At 37.0% G+C, this 20,096-nt stretch overlaps 1 protein-coding gene across 50 annotated transcripts in view; it reads right to left on the bottom strand.

Annotated features, from left to right (window-relative positions):
- PTPRD (protein tyrosine phosphatase receptor type D) overlaps positions 1 to 20,096 on the bottom strand; it is a 2,083,106-nt gene that overhangs the window by 131,979 nt on the left and 1,931,031 nt on the right. For 28 of the 50 annotated variants that reach the window (XM_070248854.1, XM_070248852.1, XM_070248849.1 and 25 more), the window contains 4 exons: positions 18,347 to 18,934; positions 17,814 to 17,914; positions 16,550 to 16,809; positions 4,334 to 4,424 (listed from right to left, as the gene is read on the bottom strand). In XM_070248854.1, the coding sequence (XP_070104955.1) occupies positions 4,334 to 4,424; positions 16,550 to 16,809; positions 17,814 to 17,914; positions 18,347 to 18,934 (1,040 nt within the window). The remainder of the gene's footprint in view (positions 1 to 4,333; positions 4,425 to 16,549; positions 16,810 to 17,813; positions 17,915 to 18,346; positions 18,935 to 20,096) is intronic. The other 22 variants (XM_070248848.1, XM_070248834.1, XM_070248825.1 and 19 more) reach the window with 3 other exon arrangements.

The following is a 20,096-nucleotide window of genomic DNA, read 5'->3' on the forward strand; positions in this document are numbered from 1 at the left end:
AACAGTCTGGGATGCCTTTCGATATGAGGGGCAACTTTGCTGGGTTTTTGGAAAGAATTTTGATTTTATTTGTTTTAATGTCTGTATAGATAAGAATATGTATCTGAGGGCAAACTAGAACATGGAATGAAATCTGTCTTCAGGTTGGTAAATATAATTAAGGCACTTATGGAAACATTCTGGCAAAATCTACTCTTGTTCTTAGAAATGGAAATAATACAGTAAAAACCAAAGTAGTGGCATCTACTTAGTAAAACGAGACCCTGATACAATCCAGGCCAGACTTCTGTGATGATAATGGCTGCAGGTTGTATACAGGTAAACACCAAATGCTTATGTTAGGAACCTGACAGTATACTTCAGTCTCCTCTACACAGATTTGTCAGTATTCTCAGCTGGCCAAAGTTGTAACCTAAAAGTGTACTCTTTTGGTTATATAGATCACCTGTGTCCACATTATTTTTGAACAATATTTAATTTATAATGTTCTAAAATTTTCTGTGAAATTTGAGTTTATTGATGCACTTAAAATTACATGAAATGTAAATTCATTTATGAAAACCACAGTAGGTTGGTTATTGCCTGTTTAGCAAATTTGGAACATCTGATAATAAATTCAGGTGGGCTGATCACTTATACATCAATTGGGTGTTAATAAACAAGGCCAGAAATGTAGTAGTGTCTTCCAACCCTGTTGTCAAATTTAGGTTTACTGATAATAATGATGATAATGACAATAATAGCTAATATTTATTAAGCACTTACTATGTGCCAGGCACTGTTCTCGGGCATCTAAACACATCCTAGTTCATTTTCTCCTTACAATAACCCTATAAAGTAGGTTACTATATCCCCACTCTATAAATGGGGAAACTGAGGTATGACAGAAAGTGACAATATATAATTGGACTAAATTGGTGAAATAAAATTACACATAGATCTTTTTCAACCATATTTTTGTTTACTTAATGATTGCACAATATCAAGGAAACATAATGAAACATCTAAGCTAAATTGATAATCTAAACTGCTTTCACTCAGTCTATACTTAGACATATAATTTTAGTGCATCTGCTTTCATCAACACAGATGAATGTGTACTTAGATTTCCTTTTCCTGGATTCTTTTAACATGTTATTTAAAACAATTCCGGTGCCAAATATTTAATATTACACTTGAAAAGTCATTACAAAGGTTATTGTTGATAGCCAGCAAATGATGGACCCTTACTCTGAGAAGGACAAATGCATTGCAGATGAGCTGAAGAGCCTTTTGAAGTTGGTTAATCAGAAACATTTACCATCAGTTGTTTATGTGACTGTGTCCCTTCTTCTCCTTCAGTGATCAAACCTTACCTTGATTTTATTCATATTTCAGACGTAGGCAACTGTCATAATTCATTCATATCACTGTCATCCCCATGAGTACCTTTTGTTAGGGTTTTTTTAGAAGACTTAGAGGAAGTACTTTAGAATAAAATATTTGAGTTTTTGGTGCTTCTTAGATCCAAGGCAGCTACTCTTTAAGGTCAAACCAGGAACACCAACTGAGCTCCTGTAGATTGTTCTAATGTCCGTGGGACACTTCCTGTGTTATATTTTAAATGAGTCAAGTGTGCTCAGATGACACTGAAGTTAGCCAGTTATGTTGAAGTTACAACACAAATGACCAGATTATTTTATAGAAAGCCTTTGAAGTACAATGTGATGAAAAGCTTATGATATATTACAAGACCTACCCTGAATTAAATATAACTAACCTTTCAGGAGTCATTCTGTCCAAAATTCATTTTGACTATCACTGCTCTGCTCAGTCTGACCTTGACAACAGGCGTTCTAGTCTATGAATTTATTAGGTGGAGATTATCTCAAACGATAAATGAGCTCAGAAGACAATATTAAGAGTGACTCTGTTTAGAAAGCCTCTTTCTATTTTTTATGGGCCTAGATGTGAGGCATGCATGTGGAAATCCCCTTAAGCCACCATTCTATTCGATGATATGGTTTCAACGATTTGAATTATAGGCCTTTCTAAAAAATCACTTGGTCAAATACACTTAAGAGAGGAACACTGCTTTGTCAAACCCAGCAGTACCAAGCTATAGATAAAATTACCACAATGCTTTTATTATCCATGGTAGGAGAAAAAAACCTGTCTGTAGGGATCAGAAACTGGATGAGTAAGCATAAAGTAAGGCCATAGCCTACTTTCATTTGTTCCCCTCCACAATAGTTACAAGATGTATTGGAGGTAATTCCAGAAGATAGATCAAGGGCTTTAGTTTTTTATCAGAAATAATTTTCATTTTCCAGTCAATGCATATCTTATTTCTTCCACCATTAATTCTACAATGTGGTCTCAATTATATCAGTAAGAAAAGTGGGAAACAACCCATCCTGACCCAAAAATTTTGCATTAATAAATGTTCTTTATCAAACTATTATACAGATTAATGCACCACAACTTGTGGGATGATTAAAATGACCCTTTGTTATGAGAATCAGCAGCACAGACCCACAGAATTTAATTGCAAGAATGCTCAATGTCATATAGCTCTATACTTTAATCCATTAGCATTGCTGTGCGTTTTGGAGGTTAAAACCTGGCTGTAAAAGAGAATCAGTTCTTATTACTTACTACCAAATGGCTCTACTTCTAAGGAAAGCTTATTATTTAAAAGTATTTGATGTCATTTTTGGCTTGGATCTTAATTCCTTGAAACCTTTTTATTATAATAGGTAGAAAGATACATAGATTCTGCAAGTTGCCTTTGCATTTTAAATCCAATTCCAACTGAATTCTGTAGTTCAGCTGAGAACTGATTAAACTAATAAAGAATATCTCAGGATTAACCGATTAGTCAGTTGCAAGTAAAAGCATGCTTTGCTTCAAAACATTTACAAAAGACCAGCTGATCATTTTGCATATTCAGATGAAGGATTACTACTCCTCTAATGTCATAGAAAAATGATTTTGCTCCTTTATCATCAATAGCAAAAAAATTTATAACACAAATTACTTGCCAGCTTTATTGGAATGGTGTCTCATTTTATAACCCCTCCAAAGCTCACCTAATCACTAAACAGTGACACAAAAGCAAAGTCCTAACCTTGAACTCATCTGCCCTTTTGAACTTGATCAAATTTAACTCAGATAAATGAAGTGGGTGATGATGAACCATACATCTAGAGATGACATATGTCTGACAAAAGAAGCTAACGGCCCTTATCTGTCAGATCACAGTCTCCTTAATACAGACATCTATGAAATAAACATCACTTCCCTGTAACGCAGTCGGGGAATTTCTGCTTTTCCTTGCTCTGTTTGCACTAATTTGTGGTAGACAAAGTACCTAGAAATAGCAGGGAGGGCTATAAGATGTGGCCTACATTGTAAATAAACCCAATGATTTAAGATCTCATATTCCCCCAAATGGGGGCCCTTTTATTTGCCTTCTGAACTGATTCAAACCAGCATCATGTTAAAATAGAACATCTCTCCTGTATTTCAGAATACGAACCCCCAGCCATTAACTTGCTGTGGCCCTCTGGGGATCTGGCTTAGCACTTCTGATTATAGCTTTCTCATCTAAATAGAAGTATGTATTAATTAGGTCTCGTTCTTCATACTATGTATTAACTCTGAAAAAATAAAATGAACATTTGCTAAAAGAGTATCAATTAAAATTTACCTACTATTGTTGAAGATTTTGGAAATTAAAATCATACTCTTTAGTATTTGCTCTACATTTCTTGCTTGGCTCAAAATTCTGCGATTTGGTTTGTTTGCCCCTACAGTTAAATGCCTTTTTTGATTATGAAATCCTACAGAGTACAGAATAAGGCAAACATGTGCTAGTCAACATAATTCTGTGAGAAACTGGTCAAGAACACATAGCAGGTCAAATGTTGAACTCTGGTGTAAATAGCAATTTAGTATTGTAACAGCCTCAGCTACCACTGCACTAATGAAGTGGATCTTGGAATTCATAACAAAGGTGATTAAGTTTTTGCTGACAATTCACTTCATCTTCTACATCTCTGCATCATGTTTCACAAGGAGCAAGAGGCAAAATATTAAAGCCAACAAAGATTCGACAAGTTGTAAGCTTTATTGCAGCTTAATGTCTTTTAATTAAAACAAAAGGCTCTTTGTTCGGATCCCTAACGGTTAACAGGCCCAGAGCACTAAACCATCCGACCAGACAACTGACCAGCCAGTCATGCAGAAGTCAGCACCTGGATTAGATGCTGAAGGGTCTCCATAGAGAGGAGGAGGATGTTTAATAAATTAAATAACTAATGAAAGACACAGCCAACAAAGACATAGTTACCTCATCTAATTCCATTTCATCTGGACTCTCCCATGGCTTGATAAATTTCCCACGAGATTTCTTCAAAGGCACAATGATTATGTAGTAACCTCTGCACAAAAATAGACAGACAAAAATAAGATTAGTTCAGAGGGAAAAGAAAATGGACGCATCGTTAAATCTTCCACAGTCCAGTGATTGAGACTGAAGGCAAATTATGGATATGGAGTGACTTGCCCATCAATGACAAATAACCACCTGTTTGTTCAATTTTAAAAACAACATGGGTAGACACTTATGTGTGACTTCACTGATCTTGTATGGTAATATCACCATGGTTGACTGCTCTTTATTAGGTGTCATAAACAGATGGGGAACAGTTTGTTGGGACCCTGGTGCTGGACACATACAAGGCTGGTATATTGCAATCGACCATCATAAGTTGCTGAACCAAATATTTTCCACGACATCAATTTATAAGAAGACTTTTTTTTAAAAAAAGGAGATGTATAATAAAAATTGCTCTTAGCTGATACAAATGCCTATATTATAATGATGATTTTGTTTATACACTCCTAAAATACTCCTAATTTGGATAAAACATTAAAAGCATAAAAACTACTCATAATCTCACAACAATTATATAAAGATGTTAAAGCTCTCCTCTATTTCTACCCATTAAACTGCAAACCTTAAGGTAAGTGCTGCAGAAACTTGGAGACAATCACCACCTAATGGCCTCCAAAATGCGTCTCAATATAATTCATCTATAGGAAGAGACGAAAGTGACTGAGTCCTCACATTGAGAATGGTCAAGTAAAATTTAAGTTATGTATAAAGGTACCTGTCCACAAATAGATATGGGTTATTTATCAAGTTGTTCTATAACTTCCGTAAAGGGTACACCCTGCTCTTGTATTCACGGTTAGGGATGACCTGCTCACACTGACCTTTGGTAGTAAACTATACAAGGACTTTGAACATAGGTGTATAAAAATAGCTAATACATTAATCAATTCCTGCTTCTCAGATACTATATTAAATGTACAATCTCATTTTTGCCCTCTTAAAAATTCTATTAGGACAAGCAATAGACAAAAAGACAAATCCAGAGAGATTAAATTATTGCCCAAGTGAAAACAGACAGTAAGAGTATACAAACCTATACATATCTTAACCTTGGCAATAGTCTGGCTCTTTCTTTATTTAATATTTACTTTGTATCATAAAATGCTTTTTAAGGACTTTATAAATTTTGTGAAGATTTATTGTGAAAATGAACACACACCCACTTTTAAAAGAGAAGGCTGCCACACAGGGAAAAGGGATGAGAGGATGGGGGCTACCAATTTTGCATCATATTATATCACAGAGATCACTAGCACACACAGGAAGCCCTCTTTCTACTTATCTCAAAGAAGAACTTTAATAAATTCTGCAAATACTCTGATAAAGAACTCTGTTTCAGAAACTGACTTATAGATACAGAAAACAAACTGGTAGTTCAGAAGGAATAGGGCTGGGAGTTGGGCCGAATAGGTAAAAGGATTAAGAGTATCCTCTTCAAACTTGCAGTTATAAAATAAAGACGTCACAGGGATAAATGTACACCATAGAGAATACAGTCAATAATATTGTAATAACTTTGTATGGCGACAGATGGAAACTAGACTTATTGTGGTGATCATTTTATAACATATATAAATATCAAATCACTAAGATGTACACCTGAAACTAATATGATGTTGTAGGTGAATTATACGTCAATAAAAAAATAAGAGAACTCTGTTTCCATAAACAGAGACTAGAGCTGCATTGTCCGTATTTGGCCACTAGCCTCTTGCGGCTATCGAGCGCTTGAAATGTGGCTAGTCTGAACTGAGATGTGCTCTAACTGTCAAGAACACTGGATTTTGAAGACTCAGCATGAAAAATGAATGTGAACTATCTGAGTAATAATTTTGTTGATAGTGAGTATGTGTTAAAATATAATATTCTAGATATACGGGGTAAAATAAAATGTGATTATAATTAATTTCAACTGTTTCTTTGTATTTTTTGCTGTAGCTGCTGGAAAATTTAAAATTTCACGTGTGGCTCTCATATATTTGGACAGTGCTATTTTAGAGTGTTCTGGTGAAGAATGTGGCCTCTGGAGATATACCTGGCCCAGAATTCAGGCTCTGCCAGTAATGTGCTATGTGATCTTGGGCTGATTATTTAACATCCCTGAATCTCAGTATATATTCTGAAAACTAAGAGTAAATAATATCAGACTGTTGTTTTGCAAAATAGAGAAATAAACACAAAGTGCTCGGCACAGCATGCAGCAGGTAGCACCAAAGAGATGCTAGTCGCTTTTGGTACTGACGATCATCGTGGGAGAGAGGCGTCTGAACTACCTTATTCAGTAGGACTCGGGGAGATTCCCTGAGATGTAGATTAAAGGACTTGCCAAACTTTCTTTTCCTGCCTAATCAAGAACTCAAGTCAAACCAGAAAACTACACTAGAACCCTCTTCTCCATGGTGCTCTGAGCAACTAATCAACAGACTCACAGGAGCACATCACCTAGCCATTCATTTTCTTTCCTCCCAATAATCATGATGATCAAGGAGGGTGAGGAGAAGGAAGAGTCAGAGTGTGTGAGAGGCCAATATCTTTTATTTTATGATTCAGAGTAAGCTTCCTCCTCTTCCTGTCCTCCCACCACTTGAAGGATTTGCCAAACAAGTCCATCATGTTAAATGAGCATGGAGAAGAATGACAGGGACTGCAAATGAGCGTACAAAATAACACTGCAGATGGACTTGATAAACACACTTGTTAGGGAACGTCTTGGTTTTCACTAACAATTGCACAAAGTCAGGACAGCTTCTCTTTGCCTGAAGTAATGACACTGCACATTATCAGAGAGCTCCCATTGTCCTCATTCAGAATCTTGTAAATCAAGGTTAAGCTGATGAATTCTATTAATGTTTAGTCTGCTCTCATACTTTGAGTTGCCATTCTTGTACATGAAAAAAGAATCTGTTCTTTCTTCCACAGCATTCCCCAACCATTCATTTTACTTGTGGCCAGGCTTAAGAATTGAACAGCCTCCCCCATAGCAATTAATTAATAGTGTGGCCAGAGATCCATAACCTATTCTGTCCACTGATCTCTAAAGCATTCATCTAGAGCAATTAAAGTGGAGCCTGCTTCAAAGCAGCTCTCACTCATTGAAAGAAATGGGGCATTGGGAATTTGGAACTCCATATTATAGAAAGTCTTGCCTGGGCCTAATCCATACATTTCAAGTGTGTTCTCTGCATCTATGGCTTTGTAAACACCTGTGTCTTTGCCTTTCCTGAAATCTAGCTCTCCCCTGATGACATTGCTTCCCTTGCAGACTTCTCATGCAGTGGCTGCTTATTCATCTCTCCGTTTCTGCTTACGAACTTGAGATTTAGGGCTTGGGGTTTCTTTCCTGGCTCGCTGTTGCTTCTTGAAGACATTTTTTCCTTCACTCTTTTGCTAAAAAACAAAACAAGCCCCTCCTTTTTTTGAAGCTCATGCAATTCAGCTATGTTATGCTCTTCTCTCACTGATTTTTGCCATCTACCAATCTCTTCAGAATTCTCTTTCTGTTTTGTTTTGTTTTGTTTTGTTTTTCTGGCAGGGTTAACAGTCTTCCTTTTCTCCCAAACTCTGCCATCACCCTAGGTGATTTCAACCTTCAGAGAGTCTGGCCCATGTGCCACCTAGGGCTCTCAGATTCTTGAACTCTTCCTTTAAAGCCCACATCCTCCACTCAACCTTAGCTGAAATCTATGATTGCCTTTCTTTGTGTGGACCCAGGTTGGTGAATACAGCTTGAGAAATGATACATAGGGAAGAATGATTCATAATCGTAAAACTCTAATTCAAATTCATAACCATAATCAATCAAACTCAAATTCATAATCAGTAAACTGAAACAGGCCTTCAACACTTCCTGGAAATCCTACTACAACTTCTCCAGTTACCTAGTCCTTCCATTTTTCATAGTAAGTTTTTCAAACTTTCTCCCCTGGCCTCCAACCTTGGACAGCCTTGCCTCCCCACTAGAAGAAGATGGACTTATCTCTTTCAAAAAGAGAAAATAAAAACATTCAGACAAGAATTCCCTCATCTTCTGTCTACTAAACTACAAGCCTACCCACATCTGTATGCAAATCATCATCTTTCCATTTGGTACAGTAGAAGTGCTGGCTCTACTTTTCAAGGGCCAACACTCTTTCATGAATTGGTTCCCATCATTCACTCTCTAAGGAAGTTTACCATATACCATACTCCTTCTCTCTCATACATCTCAACTTCTCCCTCCCCATTAGATTCTATCCATTAACTTTCAATCATGTATAAATATCTGCCATTTAAAAAACAAAACAAACCAAATTCCACTCCAGTCATCAGTGTCTCCTTCTTCTACCCCTTACCCCAAATTGTGAGAAGAGCTGTGTTTCTTGCTGTTCTCCATTTCTTCACCTTCCACTCACTTTCCAGCCAACTGTACTCTACAGCTCCTTCCTCATCAGCCCACCTCACTTCCCTCGCCAGGGTCCTCAGTGACATTGGTAGTATTGGATGAAAAGGAAAGATTTTGTTCGTCATCTTTCATGATCTCTTAGCAGAATCTGACAATGCTGATAAGACCCTCCATGAAACATTCGCAGCCCTTGCTCTGTATCCCACTCTCCTGGTTTCCTTACATCTCTCACCACATTAACCTTATTTCCTTAGTAGGATTTATGATCTGCTACCCAGCTATTACATGGTGGAGTTCCTCAAGGATTTGGCCAAAGACTTCTCTTCACTCTCTTGCTTCTTCCTAGGTGATCACATTTCAGTGCAGGGCATCAGTTATCACCTATACGCAAATCACTTACACATTCATATCTTCAGCCCAGAACATTCTTCTGAACTCCACAGGTTTATTCAATTCTAACTTTATGTCTCCCTTTCTATGTCACAAATGTACCTCAAATTTACTGTGGTTAAAACAAAACAAAAAATATGCCTCCAAAATAAACCTTCTCCCAATATCGCTCCACAATCCGTTTTAGTGCACATGCTATAAACCTGAGTGTTATCACGTCAATCTGCTTTAACTCTCCCTCTCTCATACCCAACCTGTCACGGAAGTCCTATTACTTCCAAACTCTGTCGACAGGGCATTCACTCTCCCCATCTCTACTGCACCACGCTGGCTTCATTCCACTGTCTCGTGCCTGCATTGCTACCTACATCTCCTAACTTTCTCTCTCCATTGAGTTTAGTCCCTCTAGTCTAGTCTCTGAAATATTTATTTTGCAATAGAAAGTTGACTGTAACATTTCCATTTTTTAAAATATTTCAATGGATCCTCATTTCCTGTAGGATAAAGACCAACGGGTATTATAAGACAGCAGGATCTTGCCTAAGTCCATCTCTCCATGCCCTCTGAGCTATACTCCGACGGGCTTTCAGTTTCTTCGGTCCATTCTGTCATCAAATCCTTGATCATTCTGTTCCATCTTGCCTAGAACTTTCTGTCACTCCCACAAGTCCTAAGTTAACTCTTTTCCTAAAATAGCAACTCACTTTTTACTTCCTAATTGAAAACTTCCCAGACCTCTCTGATTAAATCAATTAACCCTATCATACAGCTTCAATGGACCATTCTTACTCTACAATTTTTTTGCTATTTAAGACATGTTTGTATATTTAGAAATACATTACTAAAGCAGATGTATGTATAATCCCCCCAAATTTGCTTAACTTTGCCATTTTGTCATTGAGTTCTGTTTCCACTGTAAAGTGGAAGTGGGTGGAGTAGGTGGCTCTTAGGGACTTAACGCCTCCCCTAAATCAGGCAGTCAGAAACATTTGGGAGCTCATCTCTTCCCTTAGAACTTCAACTCTCAATCTCATCAAGCTTTTTCTCCTTCCTCCAAAGCACCAATGACATGTCCAAATAGAATTTAGAGAAAATACACTCCTTACTATAACTTTCTTTTTTAGTCAGCATAGTGATGATCCTTGTGAGAATCTCATGGAATAGTAAGGAAGATAAGATGATTCAGATAAGAAAAGTGAAATGGGGAGCTAATAAGTGCCCTATAAATTCATCACAACCAAATCATATGAACTGAAAGAACTTGGTTGAAATAAAAAAAAAATTGCTCTTGGATATAGATCAGCTTTATACATGGGTAAAATTAAACTCTACACTCTGCTCTGCCTGTCTGACTAAAGCCTGGAGTTTAGGCTCAAAACACCTTTTCCAATATAGACTTTAACTATTAAACCAAGAGAAAAACAACTTCAGAATCGATATACCTGGAAAGCCCTTGACTACTTATGAAGTAAGCTGTGTTTTCCCAGTATATTAGATTTAATTAGATAAGTTAAATCTAACCTTCAGAATTTTAATTATATCAAGTAAAGTTTTACTAATTTTATTTAATATGTTATCATCAAGGGGCCCAGCTCCATATAATTATTTGGGAAGGCGAGCTCTGGTCTTTGTGGCAGTCCCACTTCAAATTCAGCAGGCTTTCTGTATTAGCAGTCTGTATTAGTTTTCTCAAACTCATTACTTAACTGGGAGGTCAAAATCTGTCTCAGAGTTTAATGATGAAAGTCATTCCCTGCATGCTTTTTGATTTTTCTTTTTTTTGCCGTAGTCATTTGGGTATATATTGTTTAAATCAAATTAATTTACCATAGAAAAACCAAAGAAAGTTGAATGATCTTTCCAGTCTCTATGTTTAAATTAAGGTTTTCAATCTTTTTAGCTTTGTGTTGTCAGACAAGTCACTCAATTTAGTCTTAAGCCTTATTTTCCTTCTTTGTAAAATGGTGGACGATAATGCTGACCTGTGGGAAGCCTCTCCCTTTACTTCTCATGTTGAAATTCCCATGACAATCTACCAATTTTATTGCTCCATGATAGTTATACATTTTCATGATCTGTGGCCAAGCATATGAGCCTGATTACTCTTGGTTCTAAGGTTGTCTGGGGTGGTCCTGTTGATGCCTACTTGTCCTGGAGTTCTTAATTGTTTAGCAATTGTCCTAGAAAAAAAGGTCCTAGTTTGGCCAATAAATTGCATGGTCATAGTTCAACATATGGGCTCTGGAGCCAGACTGTCTGGGTTCAGATCTTTCCTCTCTGTTTCTGCTACTGTGTTGCCAGGGCAAGTTTGTCCACCTCATAACTCCCTCAGCAGTAAAATGAGAACACACTTCTTGTGAAGACTACATCAGTTAATGTGTGCAATGGCCTCTGAACAGCATCTAGTAAGCCCTCTGTCCCTATAAACTATTATTAGTATCAACTATATGATCTTGGCCAGGCTGCTTAGTATTTCTGGGCCTCACTTTACTCACCTGTAAATGGGGAGAGGAATACCTACCTCAAAAGGTTATTGTAAGCCTTAACTAAAACATTCTAATATCTTCAGTAAATTGTAAAGCACTATACAAATTTAAGTCTTTACCACTTCAGTTGATAAACATTTCTCATTAAACATTACATAGATAATACATTAACACATTAAACTGCTAACAGTGGTGCACATGTTTTATGAAGCAACTTTGTAAGCCATGCTTCCTAGAACATCTTCTTTTTTTAAAAGAAAAAGTAGATGACCTGAAAGCCAAATTAGTAAAACCAAAGAAATTTAAAATTTCATAAAATGCTCTTATTCTTTATTTCTATTTTTCATAAATATAAAATGGGTACCATAAAATTAATTTACATTGAGTACCTCCTGGTAGCTTTTTCTTTTAGTAAAATCTGTGTGGTATGTTTTTGTCTTAGCCCCCAGAGTAAAATCTTGTTCTATACAGCCATGGAAGCTCCCTCTGTCACCACAACTTGCTTCTGAAGAATGGTGGCATTGCCAGATTTTCTGACCTGCACTCTGACCCCAAATAGAAGGTTGAAGCACCACAAAATTCCTGGCACCAGAACCTACAGGATTCATACAACTGTTTCAGGAGAAATGTAGCCTTTCCCTCAGGAAGCTCACCTGCTTCTCCACACAAAAACCCAGTGTGAAAGAACACAGAAGCAAGGAGCTATGTCTGTGTTACATTTACAAGAGACAGATTTGGTTTTAGGTGGTGAGGAGTTGGGGGGTAGGAATCAAGACCTCCCAATTATCTTGGCCAGAAATGAGAAAATCATGGTTTCTGTTGATAAACAAAACAGCCCCTCAATCACCAAAACTGCATTTTGCTAGAAAACAAATGGGAAACATTTTCCTAGACAGCTTTCACTTCAACACAAGTTAGCAACTCACCCCAAAGATCTGGAATCAATTGTATTTCCTCCCCTTATTCCTTCCATAGAATATTAAACCAAAAGCTACATTCCTTTCTAATTTCTAACCTCGCCAACTACTGCAAGTGGCAAAGCAGGCACATAGCTTCTTGGACTATCTGACCAGACCATGTGAACCAACCCAGCAGACAGGATGGGGAACTTTATGCAGTTATCACTTTAAGAAGCCTAATAAATATAAATTATCTAGGCTTTTTTGCTAACAGGAGGTTTGCTTTTCATTTCCTATGGATATGATACTTTTCCCACTCAAGTACTTTCTAGTTTTGTCTTTTGCTTTTTTTTTGTTCCCCAGAGTGGCTACAATATATTTCCGGGAATCTACACTTCATTTCTAGAATATGGTTTTTTTCATAATCGTTTGCTTTCTTTTTCTGGTTCCTAATAATCTGTTCTCTTTGCTACCAAAGTCTTATCCCTTCTCCCTGACTCCCTTTTCAAATATACAAGAAAGAAGTGCATAAATAAAACAAAGAGAAAAATTGAACGAGCTAAAGAAAAACACTAAAAGAGAAACTATATTCAGCAATATCCTTAACTCATACAGAAGTTGGAAAATGAAACAAAAGTCTACCACCAATGGACTAAAATGCCATTTGCTAATAAGGTCTAACACATTCTACCAAGCCAACCTGGTCAATAGCCACTAAAGATTTTTTTTTAATGTAAATAAGGGAAAGTCTTGCAAACTAATAGTAAATACTGCAGATTATACTATACTATTTTCATCTTTCAACTGCTCTTTCCCTGAATAGACAGTGCATGTTTTAGAATGGACTGAATTTATAGTCCATATCTTTTCCTTGTTATTTCATTGTTTGCAACTATTTTACCTTTTCTAAAATCTTTCTCACCCTTTAAGATTCAGATTAGATATTAGCTCTTTCCAGATGTCTTCCCTGATACCCAAGTTGGGTTTAGAACTCTGTATTTAAGTTTCCATAGTACCTGGCAGTACTTACTCCATTATATTCCTATTACCTATTTTCTGTATCTGCTCTTCCACTATAAGGCAGGGCTTCATCTCAGTCATCTTTCTATTCCTGGATCTAGTACTGGCAATGTAATATATGTAGATAATATGTTTGTTGGATGCCAGCTGAAAGGTCTTAATGGGTGAGTAAAATGTGGACAAAAAACAAGTGCTAGTCTTTTATCTGCTTCTGCATTCTCACATACGCTATCCTTTGCCTGAAACAGTGTCTCCTCATCCCCACGGACCAGCTAACTTCTTGTCGTTCTTTACACCTCAGCTTAGATATTGCTTTCTCTAGGACCCCTTCCCTGAAACTGGGGTTGGGAGTCCGTTCTTTGGCCTTTCTTATCTATCCAATCTTTGGAATCATAGGACTCCACTTCAATTGACTCTCCACTCGTCTAAATCCCCCAATTAACTGTGCTGTATAAGAGTAATGAGGAAGTTGGCATTATTTCCACCGAATCCCTAAAACATTGCCTGGCAGTATGGTGGGAGATAAGAAATATCCACAGAGAATTTATCAAATCAATGAATAGATATAATCTCACTCTCATATTAAATTTTGTTGGGATAAATATTACTATTACACTAATATTCCATTTTTGTTTTCTGTTCTCTAAATGACAGAAAAGGAAGCATGGACAAAAATGAAGATATTGCTTCTCAGTGAATTTATTTTAGTAATAATCTTTTGGAAATTCCATCATCTGATTGGAATCCTTCAACTGTCTTATCAAACAAGTAATTGAAAGTTTTCTTAGAAAGGACTGTTTTTGGTTAACTCTGAAGTAGCCAAATTTATTAGTCTTTCCTAAGTTTCACAAATGGCACTACATTAAAACTTCTTGTTTATAATCTTACTTCTTAATAGCTGATTTTTCGAGCCATCTTCTTTAAGTTTTCAGAGCTTTGAAAATTTTTGACTGTATCCACCTTGAAAATTCCTTTGCCATCACCCTGCCCTGACTTGGTTCTCTGCTTTCTAGAACTTTCTAACAAATCTTACTCTGCGTCTTTTACTTGCTCTCTTCTTCCTACTAACTGAGACCTTTACTTTTAGCCTTTTGCTTCATATTTTTACCTCATTGTCTCAGCGATTCTGTCTCTATCCATAAAACCATTGCTGCTTTGTTAATGATTCCCAAATTTCTATCTTTAATCCTAGTAATTCCTTTAAGCCCACATCTTTATATATTTCACTGAGATTTCACATAAAACATACACAAAATTAAAGTCATTAATTTCCTCTTGATTTTAAAATCTTTTAGGATGAATAGCAGCATCATTCATTTTGTGATCCAAGCTAAACCTCAGACCCATCTATGACATTTTCCTCAGCCTTGATGCTTTCATTAAAGCAGCTGCCAAGTCCTATTGCACTACTGCTCTAGTTAGCCTCTGCCTCCTATTTCCACCATCACCACCTTACTTCAGAATCCTGTTATTTGCCTAATGTCAACTATGTGATGACTTCTCAACAGTTTTCTCTCTGGTGCTCCAATCCTTCTGACATATGCCTTCAGGAGTCATCTTCCTCAAGAACTGTCCTAATTTTATGTCACCAGATTGCTACTAAATGTAAATGCTCCAATGGTCCATAAACTATGTATAAATGCCTCTGCTTGAGCTTCAAACCTTTCATATCAAGTTTCATCTACACTTGATTATGTGGGATAGAAGAAATGAGAAAGGGTCTGGTGTAATCCCAAGCAAGTAGCACAGTGTCTAACATGCAGCAGATACTCAAATATTTCCTAAAATGGAAAAGAGGAAACTTGGGTATTATACAAATGGTATCATGCCACTCTCTTGCATAAAGACCTTTGATAAATTTCCATCGTCTACAGGATATAGTCCCAACTTCTGAGCACAACTTGGCTCTTGCATACCTCTCTCATCATCTTGTCCAGGCTCTCTGGGCTCCAGTCTTAAAGAATCATTTGCTTCCTTTACTAATGAGCCTTTGCATATAATCTTCTCCCTCTGATTTTTGTATGCCTCCTATTTGTCCTTCAGGATTAAATTCAGAAACTCCCTTGACCCATCTGATTCAGGGTTAGCTGCTCTGAAGATAGGGTGTAATGCTATCATTAACACGTATTACATCTGTCTATTTCACTCTGTCCTCTACCCTATGGTAAGCTCTTTGAGGACAGGTGTCACATCTTTTTTTTGTTCTCCAGGGTCTAACACAGTAGTCACACTTACACTTTGGTGAAAGTACTTTTCTTTTCTAATGGCTACAACCAACTAGCTATACTGGCTATATTGTCTATTGGCTATAATCAACTAGCTATATACAATCAACAAACTACTTTATTGAATCGATTTAATTTTCGACTTCAGGCCCATTGGCCTCTACACTATGCTCCATCTAACACAGAAAACCTGCATTTTCTAACTTTCATGTTTTTTTCCAATGTCATTCTGAACTTGTTGAAACTTCTCCTTTTAGCACCCACAATAACAGTGTCATATACCATTTTTGCTTATCTAATTTCCCAAAGTTTCTTTCAGCTTTATCGTATTTTGTAAGACTCCCTCACAATTACAATAATATTTGCCAAATATTAGCTATTCAACTATTTATCTTATTTTATATACTACTGCATAAACTCCTTTATAGTAAGGACCATGTTCTATTTGTCTGTCTCCCATAAGCTACATCATTCCGGGAACATAAAAAAATATTCAATGTTAAATTAATCAGAATCTATGTTACAATGAGCACCGGAACACAGTGCAATAGAACTTGAATAACAAAACTGTAAGCCTGTGAAGAAGAATCTTTTACTCAACATACAACAATACATTTTTGTATAACCAGTACAATACTGAGATTTAACTTTCTTTTCTTGATTACCTGCATTTCTATCCTTCAGCCCTAACCCTTCAATCAACTTACTTTATATTCTCATTTGCAGGGACTTCAGGCAGTTGCACAGTAATCATGCCATCTAAGTTGGTCTTCCCAATGAAGGCAGGCTTGGTACGCAGAACATCTGGTGCAGTCTTTGCTGTCACCCTGTGCTGCAGCCCACCAGCGCTGTTCCCACGATTTGTCAGTACGAAGGAATATGACTTCTCAGGCTTCAGGTTGACAATTAACTTCTGTGTAGCCCGGCCATCCACTTCTTCTACCATTTTCCCATCATCATAAAGAATCTAGAGAGATACAACCAATCAAAGAGATTTGGTTATCAGAGAGGCAACATATAATTTCTAAACTAATGTGCCCTTACTTAGGAGAAATGCACGTCAGGTCAATTCTAACTTGGGGCAATTCCTGAGCCCATAAGGGTTCATACATTTTAAAGATTGCATCAACTTTTCTTTCTGTTCTTACTGTGTAATGGCATAATGTTTCTAAGTCTATCAAAAATACACCAAAAAATGTGCAATCACTTTTCAACATCTGACCTGTCAGTTGTATGTGATCTTAATGGAGTGTTTGCAGAAATGCTCTAGGTTTTCAATGTATTATCCACATCGCTTTTTTTCTAAATGTTCCCATTCCTGTTCCTAAATCCATTTTGTTTTTAAACATGTCTCTCTACTCTTTATTTCGTAGACTTGTACTTCTTGCTAACATTTCTCAAAGGCAAACTCAAATTTAAAATGTGCAAAGAATGCAAGCAAATAAACAAATTTTTAAAATCTCAGGATATTTCATCATAAATAAGTAGAAACCACATAAATTTCATTTTCTGGTGGAGAAACAAAAGCGCTAGCTTAGATTAAAAAGTTCAACTTGGAAGTACAAGGTGAGCCACAAATAATGCCAGCCCTCAATTTGAGCTCCTATATTCAGGCCAACAAACAAATTTTTAAAATCTCAGGATATTTCATCACAAATAGGTACAAACCACGTAAATCTCATTTTCTGAAGGAGAAACAAAAGTGCTAGCTTAGATTAAGTTCAACTTGGAAGTACTAGGTGACCCACGAATAATGCCAGTCCTCAACTGGAGCTCCTGCTTCCTCTTTAGAGTGGAAAGGTCACATGGCCAAAGCGCATGACTCAATCTGTTATATGAAAACCACCGATCACAATGGCAAATATGTGCAGCTGAATCAAAGCAATCTGTAAGCTTCATAAGTAACCTACCCAGGTGATCTGCCCCTTCCACTTTTACCCATGACATCTTGCAAATTAGAGAATAACTTACTTTGAAAGGCATAGCAGAATTATAATTCTCTGGAATCTCCCAAGACAGTAGCACTGAAGTCTTCATCACAGCTTTGACATGAAAATTTTTTGCAAACACTGCTGGAAAAGGAAAAACAGTGTATTTAAACTACTCCTAAAAATGTACGACCTGTCCTTTTCCACCACAGACCATAGGGCTTAAGCTAGATGCCATCTACTTTGATCAGAAAGAGTGTGATTTGCCTACCTGTTTAGAGCATTCATTTTACCACCCCATTCTCACAAAGATCTCTCCTTTCTCTCCAATTCAGTCAACTATATGTGTTTTCCTTACCTGAGGACATTGGGGTGCTGTCAGCCAGACTTGCTTGGCATTCTATAACTGAAATCTAAGGTATCCAAAACATATTAAGTTTTACATACTTTACCTTTTTGCTTTTGCTGAACCTATTAATATGAATGGGCCGATCAGTTATTTATAGCTTCAAAATACTGATTTCCAAAGACCGACATTCCTTTAAAGGAGGAAGGCCATAAGCAGACAAATCCTACCTTGATCCACAGGCAGTGTCCTGAACTGGACACTGGGACTATATGGCCCGGGCCCTTTGCTCGTGTGAGCACGTACTTTTACATCATATGTGGTATCTGGTTTTAAGCCACTGAGTGTCATAGTGGTGTCAGCTGGAACAATAAGCTGCTCCATTGGAAGAAGAGGGATGTTGATATCCCTATATAGGAGGGTATACTTGGTGATAATGCCATTTCTCTCTGCCAGGACAGGTGGCTGCCAAGACAACTGGACGGAGGTTGAAGTGGTGCCTTCTGAATGGAGGTTTTGAGGGAATCCAGTTGGGACTTCTTCTGGAACAGAAATCTCCTTCACCATCTCCTCCCCAAAGCCCACTTTATTTCTGGCTGAGAGCCTGAAGATATATGACGCTCCTTTGTGGATGTCTGTAGCTGTGAAGTGATCTTCTTTTTCAGAGAACTCAAGAGTAGTGAGCGGTTCCATATCCTTCCGGCCAAATTTTAAACGGTAGCCCTGAAGAGGTCCAAATGTGTCCACAGGGGGGTGCCACTGAATGAGAGCTGTATTCATCTGCGTGTGGTTAATCACAAGCCGGGGTTTCCCTGGAACTGGAGCACACAGGATGGAGTGGTAAGACCAACCTACATGGAGTTCGCATTTCATCATTGTTGAAAGGGAATACCACTCTACAGCATTCCATTTGTTTATAAAAAAGCTAATGCTTGGTCTATAAACCTTTGTGGAAATATGCTCCTTCTCATATTCTGTTAAGATAGGCTGAGATACTCGAATTTGATAACAGACACAAAATAGGAATTACTATTGAAACACTAATAAGGGAATTTTTTTTTAACATCTTCACATATCAAACCTTCACACAGAAAGGTTCATGTCACAGAGAAATGAATCCGAGTAAAGATTAGTCAATTAGATACAGCAAATAAGAATAATAATTATAACATATTTAATTATTGGATGCATGCAATGTAGCAGGCGCTGTGCTAAGAGCATTACATGTAGTATCTCAATTGATTTGCATTCTTCACTCCTGACTACACGCTCTGATTAGTTATTATTTTAATTTTCTGTAAATAAGAAAATGAAACTCAGAGAGATAGAAAACTGTGCAAGGTCAGATGTGTAATAATTGAGAAAGCTATAAGACAAACCCAGTCTATCTGAATCCATAGCCCTAACAGTTAAGTATACTGTTATGTTGCTTGTAAGAGTAAAAGAAAAAGTAGTACAAACAAATGTTGCTTTGACTTACTAAGGATCTAATTTGCACTTTTTGTCTATACTCTACCATCCACACCACTCATCCTCATCAAGTTCTTCATCTGGAAAATGGGAATCACATTAAGACTCACCCCATATTGTTGTTGTGAATATCAAATAAGAAAATACACATAAAAATTGTAACAAAAGGTTTTATATCAATTAACATTAATCATAATTTTTAATAATCAGAATATGAAGCTTTCTGTGTTCAGGGACTAGTTTCCCATAAGTGCATAATTTCTTTCTTTTTAAGTTAAGTTAGATATGTGAAGAGTTCTAATCTACTCACTCAATAGATTATTACATTTTTTTTTTAATGGAGACCAATTATTCCTGAAGTCCACAGAGAAAGATATTGGTAAACAACACAGAGCCAGGAGTTTTTTTGGGAATAGTACAAAGATGGGAGGAAGATGAGTATCACCAGAATCATAACTAAAGCAAGTTCATAGAGAGGGGAATAAAGATGGTACAAAGGGAGAAAGGCTT

This window comes from Equus caballus, chromosome 23 (assembly GCF_041296265.1).
Source record: "Equus caballus isolate H_3958 breed thoroughbred chromosome 23, TB-T2T, whole genome shotgun sequence".
In the NCBI taxonomy this organism is placed as follows: domain Eukaryota; kingdom Metazoa; phylum Chordata; class Mammalia; order Perissodactyla; family Equidae; genus Equus; species Equus caballus.